The sequence below is a fragment of the Macaca nemestrina genome, chromosome 10 (genome assembly GCF_043159975.1).
Source record: "Macaca nemestrina isolate mMacNem1 chromosome 10, mMacNem.hap1, whole genome shotgun sequence".
In the NCBI taxonomy this organism is placed as follows: domain Eukaryota; kingdom Metazoa; phylum Chordata; class Mammalia; order Primates; family Cercopithecidae; genus Macaca; species Macaca nemestrina.
In genome coordinates, this window is record NC_092134.1 from 127,325,376 (window position 1) to 127,343,029 (window position 17,654).

Here is a 17,654-nt window from a genome sequence, read left to right on the forward strand (position 1 = left end):
CAGTCTGTTCCCAAGGGCTGTTCTTAGAGCTTCACAGGGGTGGCCAGGGCCCTGCTTCTAGGGTTACAAAACTCACAATCCTGGGGAAAATGGAAAACAAATAGAATGTTGGGGAAGGGTGGAGTGTAGGCAGAAAAATGAAATATAAAAGATATTCAGAGTAGTCGAGGGCAACCCTAGTATTATATTTTGGCTCATTGCTGAGAAATACAACAATCTCATATGAGAGATTTGCATCTTATTTCCATCCTTCCTTCTTCCCTCCCTCCCTTCTGCCTGCCTTCCTTCCATTTAGTCATTCTTAAAGAAACATTCAAGACTGAACTTACCATATCCCAGGTACTAGGCACCAGGGATACAAACATCAATCAAGGCCCGGCACAATGGCTTATGTCTGTAATCCCAGGACTTTGGGAGGCTGAGGCGGGTGGATCATTTAAGGCCAGGAGTTTGAGACCAGCCTGGCCAATATGGCGAAACCCCGTTTCTCCTGAAAATACAAAAATTAGCTGGGGGCATGGTGGTGCATGCCTGTAGTCCCAGCTACTGGGAAGGCTGAGGCATGAGAATTGCTTGAACCCGGGAGGCGGAGGTTGAAGTGAACCGAGATTGCACCACTGCACTCCAACCTAGGCAACAGAGCAAGGCTCTGTCTTTAAAAAAAAAAAAAAAAAAAAAACAATCAAATACTGTCACTGCTCTCAAAAGTTTACAGTCTAGTGAGACACACAAACTGTTATAATATGCATGTAACAAGTTATACCACAACAGTGTCTCCTAAATTTCATTGATTTTTGCAGCGAGTGATTCTCAAAGATCTCAAGCACAATGATGGTAATTTCACTGAAAAACAGAAGATAGAATTGAACAAGGTATGTAGCCCTTACTTCAAACTCTTGAGAAATAACTTCACTCCATTTCTTCTAATCACTGAGGTTGTTCGTGGAGTAAGAGGCTGACAGAGAAGCCCTCAGGCCAAGAAATGGTGACTATATTTCTTGTTGAAAATTCTACGAAGAGATATTGGAAAGTGAGGTCAATGGCGTAAAAAATTCTGGAAATCTACTAGTCTTTCCTAGAAAGTGGACCTGATACTATTTGAAAGTAAAGTTTGTACTCAAGGCCTCTTACTAACAAAGGAAAGGTTGTTGAATGAGATTAATATAATGTGTGATAAGCAATGGGTACTGACATTCAATTTGTTAAGAGCAACACATCTTCTCAAAGATCTGAAAGAAAACACATTTTATTGGCATATTAATTTTTACTTTGGCACCCTGTTCTGCCTAATTTGCTTTGTAAACAAACATGTTCTTCTAGTTGCTTCAGATTGACTATTACAACCTGACCAAGTTCTATGGCACCGTGAAACTTGATACCATGATCTTCGGGGTGATAGAATACTGTGAGAGAGGATCCCTCCGGGTAAGAAACCATGGTCATTTCCAATGTTCTAATTATATAAAAATATTCAGCAGGACTTTAAATAAAAATATTTATCGAGTAAAATAATATTAAAGAGTGATCATGGAGAGTTGGTGGGGTCACAAGCTTTCCAGACTTTCCGAGATTTTTTCAATCAGTCTTATTATGTTTTTATAAACAAGCCAAAAAAAATTTCAGGAAAAAGATAATAGATTTAGGGAGGGGAGTAAACAGAGAATGGAAGTGGAAAAAATGAGTGATTACCTCCAAATACATTTTATTTTACATGAATACTTGCTTTTGTGTTAAAAGAGAAAAGGATAATCATGATAGCACCAAATAAGCATTAGAAGACTTGGTCATCATTCTTGGTTCTGCTGCTGTCCAAATTATTACTCCACTCTTGGACTAAGGATCATCCAGGAGTTGCCAGATGAGGTCAGGTATTTGGACTGAGCAAGTCCAAAGCAAACAGAGAAACTAAGAAAAAAAAGCGAGAATATTAGTTTTCACACTATGCAGTATAAACTCAAATCTACCCTCCAAGAAAAAATCGTAGCCCTAAATGTTACTATTTCTTTTAAAAATTCTTTCATGCTTGTTATTCTGACATCTGAGGGCTCTTCTCTGTATTAATCCCTATGAAATGTAACAGTGGTATAAGGAAAAAGTGACACATTAAGCCATTAACTATATTTAGCACTTTGAGAATTCATTTGCTGTATAGCAGAAGGGAAAGCAAGCCCATGAGGGACTAGCGTAATGGAATGTGGTAGAGAAATCTTGAGCAGGCAGCTGGCCAGGAGAATTAAGATCAAAGAGGAAAATGGTGCTAAGGTAGAAGTTCTTAAAAAATAATAAACAAGGCTGGGCACCGTGGCTCACACCTGTAATCCCAGCACTTTGTGAGGCCGAGGCAGGCGGATCATGAGGTCAGGAGATCGAGACCATCTTGGCCAACACGGTGAAACTCCGTCTCTACTAAAAATACAAAAATTAGCTGGGCGTGGTGGTGCATGCCTGTAATTACAGCTACTTAGGAGGCTGAGGCAGAAGAATTGCTTGAACCAGGGAGTCAGAGGTTGCAGTGAGCCGAGATCGTGCCACTGCACTCCAGCCTGGCAACAGAGTGAGACTCCGTTTCAAAAAAATAATAATAAAATAAATAATAACAATAATAATTTAAGTATCCAATGCAAAATTTAGAAGAATAACTATAACATAAGGAAAGGAAGCTATTAAATATCAATCATTATAAATCAAATAAAATAGGATAGGATTTTTAAATGCACTTGCAACTTAAAAAACAAAATTATTAAAACACACAAGCCTTTCACTTCTAGATATTATTTTTAAAACAAACATGCAAATACACAAAATCGAGAATAAAAAAGCAGTGAAAAGATGTTTTAATTGTGGAAGAATACTTTACGACTATTAAATTATAATCTTTAAAAAGGGAAACTTCCAGAAGCGATATAATCATGAAATCTGTTTCCAAAAAAAATTTAATTAGACCAATTCTGAATCAGTTTCAGGCAATAATAAGCCATGTGAAACCCTTTGGCCAGGCTCTATTAATTAGTATTCTAAAATTTCTGTCTCATTGAAATTAAATGAGAGTGTGGTCTAGACCTCATGTGAAAAGTATTTCTAATTCTGAAAGACCTGAAATAGTTATTGTTATTCCTAGAAATGTGTATTTATTTGATCAGGTATCAATTAAAATGATCACTTTCATCATCCATTAAAACACTCGTGGTTTTTCTCCTATGACCTTTTGATTTGGTACATTATAATAATATTGTTCCATTCATAGAATTAACCATATCCAATTGTTTGTGTTATGCTTTTTGTATATACAACTGGCTTAGCATTTCTTTTATTTTATTATGTTTTTTCCTCTGCATTCACAACTACAGTTAGCCTTTGGTCAGATTTTAGTTTCAATCTCATGCTAACTTTGTTCAATGTTAAATGAATTTGGAGTATGTTCATGTTTTTGTTTAACTTGAAAATAGTTTTTATATAGATAATGAGAATTACTTTTACTGAACTTCAACATTAGAAGAATTAAGCTGACTTTGGTATTCTCTCTATTGGAATTATCATTTCTTCTATGGCTATTAATGTAATATTGTGATATAGTAAGAAATATATTTTGTCTTCATTCTTGGTTCCTAAAACCCGTTGTTACTGGGTGGTGGGGGTGAGAAAAGCTCTTTTGTTATTTATAATAACCTCCTTTCAAACATACCTGAGTTATGCTACTTAAGATAAGATAGCCATGGAAGATTTCTCTGGCAAGATGACGTTAGAGTAAGACCTGCATGAAATGAAGCTGTGAAACCATAGCTCAGGGAAGAGGATACCAGATTTAATATTTGCAACCTGTTCTCAACAAGGAAAACAACAATTAAACGGTGATATGCCAGAGAATTCCCAGACCTCATTTCAGAAATATTCTTAGGCTCCCCCATAATAACAACTCCTGTAGAGTTAGAAATAAAACAATACTTTCTTAACATTGCAAAGACTGTCTATCATAAAATAACAACTGACTTCATCTCTATTAATGCAAAGACTCCCTAGCCGCACCCTTTACTACTGTTAGTTAACTTCTGAAAGTTCTAACCAAAGCACTAATGCATGAAACAGAAATAAGATACACGGTTATTGGAAGGTGTCCAGATAAATAACAAACAGAGAGTGGCTCTCTAAAAGAAAGATGTTTATTTGGAAAAGAACACTGTCATGGGAATACATATGCCATCATAAATTATGTGCATATTCAGAGAGATAAAGGAAGACAAAGGATTTTAAGGGGAAAAAAAAACAAAGAGGATTATATAATTGTTGTGTTACAAAGATCACTAGCAAGGATGATGCCAGTCAGAGGTTGGACAGGCAGATGTTGAGCAGATGTCCTTGTATAAGTATTTTTTGTGTGTGAGGTTGCGATGGCCTTTGTGGAAGGTTGAGGTTTCTGTGGAGTGTTTTGTGATAGTTTTTGTTATGAAGTACACAAGCATGACAACTCTGGTTTTCATGGCCTTTTCTAGCTGTATGTGTCAGGATTTTTTCAACATTTGCGATTCCATTCTGATTTTGACAACTTTCACAAAAGCAATAGATTTTTTTTTTTTTTTTTTAATTTAAAGATGAGGCCAGGTGTGGTGGCTCATGCCTGTGATCCCAGCACTTTAGGAGTCAGAGGCTGGGGTGGGGGGGGCGCAGGACACGAAGTCAGGAGTTCAAGACTAGCCTGGCCAACACAGTGAAACCTTGTCTCCACTAAAAATACAAAAAATTAGTGGGGCATAATGGTGGCCACCTGTAATCCCAACTACTTGGAAGGTTGAGGTAGGAGAATTGCTTGAACCCAGGAGGTGGAGGTTGCAATGAGCCGAGATCCCACCATTGCACTTCAGCCTGGGCAACAGTGCGAGTCTTCATCTCAAATAAATAAATAAATATAAAGATATGATTGTTTACCTAGAAAATGCAAAAGCCTCAAATACTAAAGATTATAAGAAATTTATATGATGACCAGAAACAAAATAAGTATATAGAAAATAATTTACATATATAATGTGTATATCATGTAATTGGTCAGAAAATACAACTCAAAAAATCCTCCTTAATATTTTTAACAAAAATATTTATTTGAAAATACTCAACATGAAATGCAAAGAATCAGTTAAGAACACTGAAAGTTTTCTAAGACATTAAATAAATCTTAACAGAACTTTGTCAAGTTCTTAGGAATCAATGATGTGCTGGAACTGGCTGGTACTAGCTCAGAGCTGACTGTTAAGTTATTCAAGAATTTGCCAGTCAGTGTTAAAGTTCTGGAAGCTGAAATCATTCAGGGTGGAAATATTTCACATCGTACTCAGCAAGCATATTACAAATCAGGGCTGTTGCTAACAGACAGCCAGTTTACCGACACCCTATACCGACAAATTCACATTGAAAATGTATAAATTCTTCTGAAAACAACGAACTTGCAATCGAAGGCAAAGACTTTTCTTAATTAACAGAGATCATCAGAAATACATATATATACACGCACACATATATATGAGCAATAATAACCAGAACAGTTTTGAAAAAGAGAATGAAGAAGCCACTTACTAGAAAGTTATTATAATCAAGGCAGTGTAGTGACAGCTCATGAACAAGCAAATGATTTATGGAAGAAAAACATATGGGCCAGGAATACCATTAAGTATATGACAAATATAACTAAAGAAGGGTAATTTTAAAAATGGGTGCTGACAGTATAAAACATAACAAAATAATAACCACGATCCCTTAATAAAGCAATTTATCATCTAAAAATAAATAAATAAATAAATAAATAAAAATGGGTGCTGAGATAATAGGACCTTTCCATTCTCTTTTCCACAAAAGGTTCTTTTCCCTTGCTGTTACCTCTTCCCAAAACTCTTGGCTCCCTATTTCATTTGATCTCAGCTCAACAGCCATTTCCTGAAGGAAGCCATATTTAATCTTTATAACAAACCCCAGATTTTAGGGGTCAAATTCCCAGATTTTAGGCAATTTTTCATCGCACTTATCACAGTGATAATTTTATGTTTATTGGTCTGATTGTTTTATGAATGTCAGTTTCCTTCACCAGACTGTGCACACTTCAACAGGTCCCTTATAATCCCAGCACTAACACAGTCCCTGCTCTAGAGATAACACTCAATAATTTTAAAAAACAAATATGCAGGTCACCTATTAAAATTGCTCAGAAAAAACATATAAATCTGCATATACATTACGATCCCACTTTTATAATATTTATTACATATACTTTCCATATCTACATTAAAGAAAACTAGAAGAAAATACCAAAATGAGAATAAATTAGATGGTGCAAATTAGCCATAATTTTTTATACTTCCTTTTTATATTGTATAATTTTTTTCACATTTTGTATAGTAAACATGTATTCCTTTTATCATCAAAACAGAATAATATGCTTTTTACAATTTGGCAGATGAGAACAGGGTAGGATGGGTGAATGGTGAGCTAAAGGGAGAGAAGGCATAGAAAAGAATCTGTCTGCCCATGACTCCCCTCCATCAACTTGGCCTGGTACCCACAGCCCAACCAGCCTTACCTGAAATGATTAAGGACTTCAGACCCCTCCTTGGAAATTCTTGGTACGGTGCCTGAGTTAAAATTAAAAATCAAATTGGGCTTTTTCCTAAAATAAGAAACTATTGCTATCAGTTAGAGTCCTTTTTAAAGTTCTACCATGAAGAACAGTTACGTATTAGCTTAATTAAAATCCTGCAACTTTGTAAAACCATCATCATATTAAAATAGTGACTTGAAAATTCCAGGTATAGGCGGGGCGCGGTGGCTTGCGCCTGTAATCCCAGCACTTCGGGAGGCTGAGGCAGGCAGACTGCTTGAGGCCAGGAGTTCGAGATCAGCCTGGCCAATGTAGTGAAACCCCGTCTCTACTAAAAATACAAAAATTAGCTGGGCATAGTGGCATGCACCTGTAATCTCAGCTACTCAGGAGGCAAAGGCAGGAGAATCGCTTGAACCCTGGGGGCAGAGGTTGCAATGAGCTGAGATTGTGCCACTGCACACCAGCCTGGGCCACAGAGCAAGATTCTGTCTCAAAAACAAACAAAAAAGAAAAAAAAGAAAAAAAAAATCCCAGGTCATACAATTCACAAAAAAATCCAAGATCTCTCTTATTGAGAGAGGACTTAGTAAACTCTAAAAAAAAAGGAATTAAGCCAATTTATGTAACTGATTAGGTGAGTAAAAACACAAGCTTAATGAAGGAATTTTCTTATAGCAATTGCCTGTTTTAAAACATGGGTCCAATTTAGATGAGACAGAACATGCAAGGCAGTCACCTGTTAAGCAGTCTCCCGACCTGCTGCTTATTCCTCTACATCTGTCTGATGGAAGAACTGAAGTTTGGGGTGCTATGGGTACCTCCTGCTCATATCCAGGTGGCAAAAACCGCCCAAAGCTTCTTATGCAGAAAAGAAAACAAAAATAGGTTCATGAAAACCCAGACAGTGGAATTTCAATTTGTTCCTGATCCTAAGGTCTCATAATTTGCAGTTCATTATTTGTTTCATAATAGTCTCTCCATAATATCCTTTCTTGCAACAACTTTTCTTCTTTTTTTCCTATTCAGGAAGTTTTAAATGACACAATTTCCTACCCTGATGGCACATTCATGGATTGGGAGTTTAAGATCTCTGTCCTGTATGACATTGCTAAGGTAAGAGAAGCACACACACAGAAAATATGAAAATTAAATATAAGAAAACAGATCTAACAAGTTATTCAACCTTCTGTGCATTGGTTTCTTCATCTGTAAAATGATAATAATAGCTATGTCATAGGGTTGTAGGATTTTAGGTTGTGAGGATTTTGTGAAATAATGCACGTGCTTATAACAAGACCTGGTACAAGGAAATGTTCAATATATATCAGTTATTATTATGTTATTATATCCTTTGTAGTCTGGGTGTGGGGCATGCAGTTTCATAAATTTTCCAGAAATCGAAATCATATAAAACTACAAGAAAGACAACTGGGCTGAGTGCAGTGGCTCAAGCCTGTAATCCCAGCACTTTGGGAGGCTGAGGCAGGAGAACTGCTTGAACCCAGGAGATGGAGGTTGCTGTGAGCCAAGATGGAGCCATTGCACTCCAGCCTGGGTGACAGAGTGAGACTCCATTTAAAAAATAAAAAAGACAACTGAATCCTCAACTTTATAAGAGAAAGTATTAAGTACAGGAAACCATCTTGCAGGAATCAATAATAAATGTGGACATGTATATTTTCAGACGTGATAGGAAAACAGAAGTGGACATGAGTAACCAGAGCCTCATTCAAGAATGAAGAAAAGTTGGTTATGAGAGGGAGCTGTTTGATACAGTCTTAACCCACCTGAAAGTTATATGGGTTCAGAATCAGTTTGAAAAATGTGTTACGAAAATCGATTTGCCACACACATTTCACTCCTATGATCCAGGCTGAAAATCAGCTTCAGCTGAGACACCCTCTAACCACCAGAGAGAAGCACATCAGCCAAAAACAGGCTTCCTCTGTTTTTCCTTTTTGAGACGGAGTCTCACTCTGTCCTCCAGGCTAGAGTACAGTGGCGCGATCTCAGCACACTGCAACCTCGGCCTCCCAAGTTCAAGCGATTATCCTGCCTCAGCCTCCTGAGTAGCTCGGCCTCCCAAAGTGCAGGGATTACAGGCCTGAGCCATTGCAAGGGGCCAGGCTTCCCCTTTTGAAACACAATGAATGAAACATTGTTTCAAAATAGGATGAAACCAATTCCACTTTAGGAAATAATCTACCCTGGCACCCCTGCCCCTTTGGAAAGGCAAGGCACTATTATTTGTATGTTTATTTTAAATTCATGTAAAAAAGGACCAGAGACCTACCCAGGGTCACAGACCAAATAAGTGGTAAGCAGAAACACTTTAAAAAAAAAAACAACCCTTTGCCTCATATTATATACAACTACTTAAGCAGAGATTTTAGACAATTCCCTTCTACTCTGTCATTTAAACAGACTTTGAAACGAGATATAATGTGTAGGCAAATATTAGGGCTTCAGTAACATTAAAGTAAAAATAGTGGGACTAAAATTAAAACCTGATGGTGTGACTGTCTGCTGAAATGGTTTCCAAATGTCACTTTTTTCTTTAAAATAATGAAGCAGCTGAAGTGTGTCACATTTCTGTTTTTCTATCATCTGAAAAATTACAGGGAATGTCATATCTGCACTCCAGTAAGACAGAAGTCCATGGTCGTCTGAAATCTACCAACTGCGTAGTGGACAGTAGAATGGTGGTGAAGATCACTGATTTTGGCTGCAATTCCATTTTACCTCCAAAAAAAGGTCTGTAATGAATGAAGTGTTCACTAGTTACCTAACTGATTTTTTTTTTCAAACCCATGTAGCATGGTCAGGAAATTGTAATACTGATCAGAAGATAAGCACTTAAAGCCACAAGAGACAACAGCTGGCTCATTCTCCAGACCTTCCCACTTGTCAGTCAGCAAGTATTTCCTGAGTTAAACAAATGTCCTCTGTGGATTTCCTTCATCCATGTGTCCCTTGATATCACTGAGAAATCATGAATAACTTAATGGCTTGTAGGATTTGAACTAGGTGAAAAAAATACAGAAGGTTGGAGCAGGAAAAGACCTTAGACATCATCTAATTTAACCTTTTTCCTTTATGGAGGACAGCACTGAGACTCAGATTTGTCCAAGAAGGTAGAGTACAAACCAGAGGACCGACTTTCCATTTGAGACATCATTCATTTATCTGTGGCAATAAGAAATATTAAGGAAAAAACTCTAACCAGTAAAATATATTCTTACCTCTTTCAGGATTGTGGTGAGAGTCAAAAAAGATAACATAAAGAAAACAGATTTGTAAAGTATAAAAGGCTTTTCATGTTGAACATTTACTATGACTCACAGTTAAACAGACTCAGATATCTAGCACTCACATTGCCTTGAAATACTACCTAGATCAACCGGGCACGGTGGCTCACGCCTGTAATCCCAGCACTTTGGGAGGCCGAGGCAGGTGGATCACCTGAGGTCGGGAGTTCAAGACCAGCCATGACCAACATGGAGAAACCCCGTCTCTACTAAAAATACAAAATTAGCCAGGGTGATGGCGCATGCCTGTAATCCCAGCTACTCAGGAGGCTGAGGCAGGAGAATCGCTTGAACCCGGGAGGCGGAGGTTGCGGTGAGCCGAGATCACACCACTGCACTCCAGCCTGGGCAAAAAGAGCAAAACTCTGTCTCCAAAAAAAAAAAAAAAAAGAAATACTACCTAGATCCAAACACTAAATTATATTTCTAATTCAACTTTGCGATCCTTTCGTTTTTCCTTAATAAAAGAAAAATTGCAGTTCTGTCCCTACATCCACATCATGTAAAGTATAATATAATATTGAACTCAATCCAGTAATTTCTTATTGAAGACCTGTGTGCCAAGCATCGTTCATGACATAATAGTACAAATCATCATCAGATAACCCAGCATGACAAAAATCAGATAAATTACAAGTCAAATCCTATCATCTTGAACAGCACTCACTTATACCTACCTACCTATGGTGTCGGTTACCTGAAATTCTAGCATAAGTAGATTTACTTACCTTTTCTACAACCCCTGACCTTTACGATCAACTGGGCATGAATCACAAGTCACAAAAATTCACAAGACATAAATTCAAAAAGGTGATGTACATTTGGACAGAGAACCAAATAAGGAAAACGTGCATCATCATAAACATGTTACTGCACCTAACAACATGAATCTATACATGTTTCATTGAAACTGGTGAAGACAAGTCTGAGAAAGTTTATAAGGAGTAAGGTGATCCTGAAAAATTTGTGAAGCATGTTGAAGAAAAATTAATTGCATGCCCCTGTTATTACTAAATAGGGTGTGTAATAAGGATTCAAAACTTGAGTATCTATGGGAGCTAAATACAGCATTGCACTCATGTGAAGTGAGTGAACTAGATGTAGACACTAGGGAGTGGCAGGGACAGGAGTAAACTGTGAGTAAATTATGTGCATTACTTTTTTAAGAATACTGCGGGAACCAACAAAAACGCCACTGCGGGCCCTAGCTCAGTTGGAGGCTGCCAGTATGTTATGCCTAGAAAATATCAGTCATGGCCGGGCGCGGTGACTCAAGCCTGTAATCCCAGCACTTTGGGAGGCCGAGACGGGCGGATCACGAGGTCAGGAGATCGAGACCATCCTGGCTAACATGGTGAAACCCCGTCTCTACTAAAAAATGCAAAAAACTAGCCGGGCGAGGTGGCGGGCGCCTGTAGTCCCAGCTACTCGGGAGGCTGAGGCAGGAGAATGGCGTAAACCCGGAAGGCGGAGCTTGCAGTGATCTGAGATCCGGCCACTGCACTTCAGCTTGGGCGACAGAGCGAGACTCCGTTTCAAAAAAAAAAAAAAACAAACGAAAATATCAGTCATAGTCTCTTTGTCTTAGTGTACTGTCTTTATCTTCTTTTGGTAAATTTATATTTAAATATGTATATAGATGCATTAAATAATAAATTATAATATTTAAATAAAATATATTTAGTATACATAAAATTTTTTTTTTTTTTTGAAATGGAGTCTCACTGTGTCACCCAGGCTAGAGTGCAGTGGCGCAATCTCAGCCTACTGCAACCTCCACCTCCTGGGTTCAAGCTATTCTCCTGCCTCAGTCTCCTGAGTAGCTGGGACTACAGGCGCCCGCAACCACGCCTGGTTAATTTTTGTATTTTTAGTAGAGATGGGGTTTCACCATATTGGCCAGGCTGGTCTCAATCTCCTGACCTTGTGATCCGCCTGCCTCAGCCTCCCAAAGTGCTGGGATTACAGGCATGAGCCACCACACTGGGCCAAAATTTGTATTTTAAAGGATTTCATAGGTTCATTCCATATGTCCCATAAACTACTAAATTCTTCAACCTCTCATATTCTACTGTATTCATTCAACATACATTTACTGAGCATTTACCACAATCAGACCCCATTCCAGGTAAACCTTGAGAGTTTTCAAGACTGTGATCCTAGTAGTTTTAAATAACATACTGCCATATGACCTCACCCAGATCCTAACATTTCATAGTTAGTCTAAAAGGTGTGTGTTCTCTCTTTGATCACCGGTATTTGCCAAAAGTTTTCAAAAGCTTGGAATCATATCAATTCAAGGCCACTCATAAGCGATCACCCATATTTAGAGTGGATGGTGTAGGGAATTAGAGAGCAAAGGTAGGTTGGAGGCCTATGAGCCACTCACCCTGCTCAATTTTGTAATCTCAATGTCTGCATTTACAGACCTGTGGACAGCTCCAGAGCACCTCCGCCAAGCCAACGTCTCTCAGAAAGGAGATGTGTACAGCTACGGGATCATCGCACAGGAGATCATCCTGCGGAAAGAAACCTTCTACACTTCGAGCTGTCGAGACCGGAACGGTACACCTAAACCCCTTCATGTGCCCCCTCTGGGAGTCGGCCAACCTGCTTTCTAGGCTTACTGAGACCCTAATCTGTTTGTAACCACATCACAATTCCTTCATCTGCAAAATTAATGACTTATTATCGGCATTATACATTTTATAAGAGGATTAGGAAGATTAAATATTAGAGTGCCCTGCAAAGCATAAGACAACATACACTGCCAGGTGTTACTGTTGTCGGTATTATTGTTAACAATCTTCCTTTACAATTCTCCTCTTTCCTTTTGATTCCAATAAGAGAATGTACCTGCTTAACATCTAAACTAGATCACTCTAACAGGTTGACATACATATTTTAGTTCTCACTAAGAGTAGATCTATAGTTTTTGGCCACGTGTCCTCTCAGGGGAAAATGGTTCCTTCCATTCATTCAATTCTCACTTACTGAGCATTTATTATGTGCTAACTGTTAACTGGTTGGTGGGGAGTACGGTGACTAAGGGATGTAGAGAGGGTGGGGTCAAGTATGAACAGAAGAAGCCTACTGAAGGCAGTGGTGCCCGAGCTGAGTTTTACAGGGTCAGTAGCATTTTTTTTCTTTTTTTCTTTTCTTTCTTTCTTTCTTTCTTTCTTGTTTTTTTCAGACAGTGTCTTGCTCTGTCGCCCCCAGGCTGGAGTAAGTATAGTGGCATGATCTTGGCTCACTGCAGTCTCTGCCTCCCAGGCTCAAGCAATCCTCCTGGCTCAGCCTTCCAAGTAGCTGGGCGACAGGTGCACACCGCTATGCCTGGCTAACTTTCGTACTTTATGTAGAGACAGGGTTTCACCATGTTGCCCAGACTGAGCTCCTGAGCTGAAGTGATCCCCCAACCTCAGCCTCCAAAGTGCTGGGATTACAGGTGTGAAGCACTGTGCCCCACTCAGTAGCCTATCCCTTAAGGTAACCTTCTGGTTATAAGTGGGATGAGACCTTTTCACTGGGTGCCTCATCAAATTAACACCTGTCTACTGAGTGCTGGTCTAGGCTCTGCAGCACTCTCACTGAGCTAAGAGCCATCCAGAGGAGTGAACCAACTGGATTTCTGTTGAAATTCCTTCCATTTCTTCATGCTGTATTCTTCTTTGTAATTTAAAATTTTCTCACCCAACCAGAGAAGATTTTCAGAGTGGAAAATTCCAATGGAATGAAACCCTTCCGTCCAGATTTATTCTTGGAAACGGCAGAGGAAAAAGAGCTAGAAGTGAGTATATCTTCCCGCATTCGTTTCCTTGGCCTGCTATGAAAATCACCATAAATGTAACAGATTAAAACAACAAAAATTTATTCACTTACAGTTCTGGAGGCTAGAAGTCCGAAATCAAGTGCTCAGCAAGGCCACACTTCCTCCAGAAGAGCTAAGGGGCTAATCCATTCTGTACTTCTTCCAGAAGCTTCTGGTGGCTATTAACATTCCTTATCTTATGGCCACACAATTCAATCTCTGCTTCTTGGTCACAGCTTCTCTTCTGTCTATTCTCCCTCTATCTCCTTTCTATTAGGACACATGTGATTGCATTTGGGTCCACTCAGAAAATACAGAATAATCACCTCATCTCAATAATTTTAACTTAATTATATCTGCAAAGGCTCTTTTTCTAAATAAAGTAGCATTCATAGGATCCAGGGATTAGGACGCAGCATGTCTTTGGGAGCCAGCCTCAGCCTACCACATTCCCCATGCCCTCCCACCACTCTCCAACTCAGGAATGATCTGGCTTCTAAAGTACACATCTCATTCTCTAATTTTTTTTTTTTTTTTTTGAGACAGAGTCTTGCTTTGTCTCCCAAGCTGGAGTGCAGTGGCAGGATCTTGGCTCACTGCAACCCCAGCCTCCCGGCTTCAAGCAATTCTTCTGCCTCAGCCTCCCAAGTAGCTGAGACTACAGGCACCTGCCGTCATGCCCTGCTAATTTTGTATTTTTAGTAGAGATGGGGTTTCACCGTGTTGGCCAGGCTGGTCTCAAACTCCTGACCTCAAGCGATCCCACCTGCCTTGGCCTCCCAAAGCACTGGGATTACATAATAGGTGTGAGCCATTGCTCCTGACCTCATTCTCTATTTTTAAATTGATACATAATATTTGTACATATTTGTGGGGTACATGTGATATTTTGTCATATGCACAGAATGTGTAATGATCAAGTCATGTATTTAGGGGATCCATCACCTTAAGTAGTTATCATTTCTATGTGTTGGGAACATTTCAAGTCCTCTCTTCTAGCTGTTTTGAAATATACAATACATTGTTGTTAACTGTAGTCACCCTACTCTGCTATCAAACATTATAACTTATTCCTTCTAACTATATGTTTGTACCCATTAACCTACCTCTCTTCATTCATCTCCTCCCCTACTTACACTCTTCCCAGTCTCTGGCTATCGTTATTCTCTCCACCTCCATGAGATCAACTTTCTTAGCACCTGCATGAGTGAGAACATGTGATATTTGTCTTTCTGTGCCTTTCATTTTACATAGTGACCTCCAGTTCCATATGTGTTGCTGCAAATGACATGATTTCATTATTTTTATGGCTAAATAGTATTCTATTGTGTATACAGCCTGCATTTTCTTTTTCCATTCATCCATTGATGGACACTTAAGTTGATTCTGTATCTTTGCTATTGTGAATAGTGTTGCAATAAATGTGAGTGTGCAGGCATCCTTTGATACACTGAATTCTCTTCCTTTGGATAAATACCCAGCAGGGGGATTGGTGGATCATATGGTAGTTCTATTTTTAGTGTTTTGAGAAATCTCTATCCTATTTTCCATAGTAGCTATACTAATTTACATTCCCATCAAATCAACAGTGTGTTGATTTAATGGAATGTTTTTAACTGCTGAGTTGTTTGAGTTCCTTGTATATTCTGGAATATTACCCTTGTCAGATTAATAGTTTCCAAATACTTTCTCCCATTCAGCACGTTCTCTCTTCACTCTGTTGTTTCCCTTGCTGTGCAGAAGCCTTTTAGTCTAATATAGTCCCATTTGTCTATTTTTGGTTTGGTTGCCTGTGCTTTTGAGGTCTTAGCCATAAAGTCTTTGCCTAAACCAATGTCCTAAAGTCTTTTCTCTATGTTTTCTTCTAATAGTTTCATAGTTTCAGGTCCTCTGTTTAAGTCTTAAATCTATCTTAAGTTGATTTTTGTATATGGGAAGAGATGTGATGTCCTTTCCCCATTGTATGTTCTTGGAGCCGTTGTTGAAAATCAGCTGGCTGTAAATGTGTGGATTTATTTCTGGGTTCTCTATTCTGTTCCATTGTTTATGTGTCTGTTCCTATGCCAGTAACAGGTTGTTTTGGTTACTGTAACTTTATAGAACATTTTGAAATCAGGTAATGTTATGCCTCCAGCTTTGTTCTTTTTACTTGAGATTGCTTTGGCTATTTGCGCTCTTTTTTGGTTCCATATGGATTTTAGGATTGTTTTTCCAATTTCTGTGAGAAAATGACCGTGGTATTTTGATAGGATTACATTGAATCTATAGGTTGCTTTGGGCAGTATAATCATTTTAGTGATATTAACTCTTCCAACCCATGAGCACGGGATATCTTTCCATTTGTTTTTGTCCTCTTCAGTTTCATCAGTGTTTGCAGTTTTCCTTGTAGAGGTCTTTTACCTTCTTTGTTAAATTTATTCCTAGGTGGGTTTTTTTGTTTTTTGTTTTTTGTTTTTGTAGCTATTGTAAATGGGATTGTCTTCTTGATTTCTTTCCCGCTGAGTTTATTATTGGTGGTATATAAAAACACTACTGATTTTTGTATGTTAATTTTTTTTTTTTTTTTGAGATAGTCTCACTCTGTTGCCCAGGCTGGAGTGCAGTGGAGTGATCTCAGCTCACTGCAACTTCCGCCTCCTGGGTTCAAGCAATTCTACTGCCTCAGCCTCCCAAGTAGCAGGGATTACAGGCACCTGCCACCAAGCCCAGCTAATTTTTTCTTTCATATTTTAGTAGAGACGGGGTTTCACCATGTTTTCCAGGCTTGTCTTGAACTCCTGAGCTCAGGCAATCCGCTCTCCTTGGCCTCCCAAAGTGCTAGGATTACAAGCGTGAACCACCACACCCGGCCTGTATGTTAATTTTATATCCTTTGACTGTACTAAATTTATCATATCTAAGAGCTTTTTGCTGAAGTCTTTAGGTTTTCTAGACGTAAGATCATATCATCTGCAAAGAGGGACAATTTGACTCCTGTTTTCCGATTTGGATGCCTTTTCTTTTTCTTGCCTAATTGCTCTGGTTAGTACTTTCAGTACTATGTTGAATAGGAGAGGTGAAATTGGGCATCCTTGTCTAGTTCCAGTCGTTAGAGGGAAAGCTTTCAGCTTTTCCTCATTCTGTGTGATACTTACAGGTTTGTAATATATGGCTTTTATTATTATGTGGGTGTGTGATATATGGCTGGCCTTTATTATGTTGAGATATGTTCCTTCTATGTCTAGGTTTTTGAGAGTTTTTATCATGAAGGGATCTTGAATATTATCAAATGCTTTTTCTGCACCAATTGAGATGATCACATGGCTTTTTTTCTTCATTCTGTTGATGTATCATGTTTATTGATATGCATCTATTAAATCATCTTTGCTTCCTGGGGATAAATCCCACTTGATCATGGCATATTATCTTTTTGATGTGCTGTTAGATTCAGTTTGCTAGTATTTTTTTTTTTTTTGAGGATTTTTGCATCTATGTTCATCAGGGATATTGACCCACAGTTTTCCTTTTTTGTTGTATCCTTATCTGGTTTTGGTATGAGGGTAATGCTGGCCTTGTAGAATGAGGGAGAATTCCCTATTCTTCAATTTTTTTGAATAGTTTGAAGATAATTAGTGTTAGTTCTTCTTTGGAAGTTTGGCATAATTCAGCAGTAGTCATCCAGTTCTGGACTTTTCTTTGTTGGGAGACTTTTTATTAGTGATTCAGTCTCATTACTCATTGTTGGTCTGTTCATGTATTCTATGGTATTCTATTTTTTTCTGGTTCAATCTATGTAGATTGCATTCATCCAGGAATTTCTCCACTTCCTCTGTATTTTTCAGTTTGCTGGTATATAGTTGATCATAATAGTCTCTGATAATCTTTCACGTTTTTGTGCAATTAGTTTTTAGGTCTTTTTCTAATTTCTGATTTTGTTTATTTGGATCTTTTCTCATTTTTTTCTTGGTTAGTCTAG

The 17,654-nt window shown here is 38.4% G+C and overlaps 1 protein-coding gene and 1 long non-coding RNA gene across 3 annotated transcripts in view; one reads left to right on the top strand and one right to left on the bottom strand.

Moving 5' to 3' along the window:
- LOC105481896 (guanylate cyclase 2C) overlaps nt 1-17,654 on the top strand; it is an 82,406-nt gene that overhangs the window by 42,606 nt on the left and 22,146 nt on the right. For both annotated transcript variants that reach the window (XM_011741690.3, XM_071072172.1), the window contains exons 14-19: nt 801-872; nt 1,321-1,425; nt 7,607-7,693; nt 9,202-9,334; nt 12,316-12,453; nt 13,590-13,678. In XM_011741690.3, coding sequence (XP_011739992.1) covers nt 801-872; nt 1,321-1,425; nt 7,607-7,693; nt 9,202-9,334; nt 12,316-12,453; nt 13,590-13,678 — 624 coding nt within the window. The remainder of the gene's footprint in view (nt 1-800; nt 873-1,320; nt 1,426-7,606; nt 7,694-9,201; nt 9,335-12,315; nt 12,454-13,589; nt 13,679-17,654) is intronic.
- Nucleotides 1,771-15,492, bottom strand: LOC105481892 (uncharacterized). Its single transcript, XR_987257.2, has 3 exons — nt 15,358-15,492; nt 13,771-13,969; nt 1,771-1,905 (listed from the first exon to the last, which is right to left on the bottom strand). It is a non-coding gene; the product is annotated as an uncharacterized lncRNA (long non-coding RNA).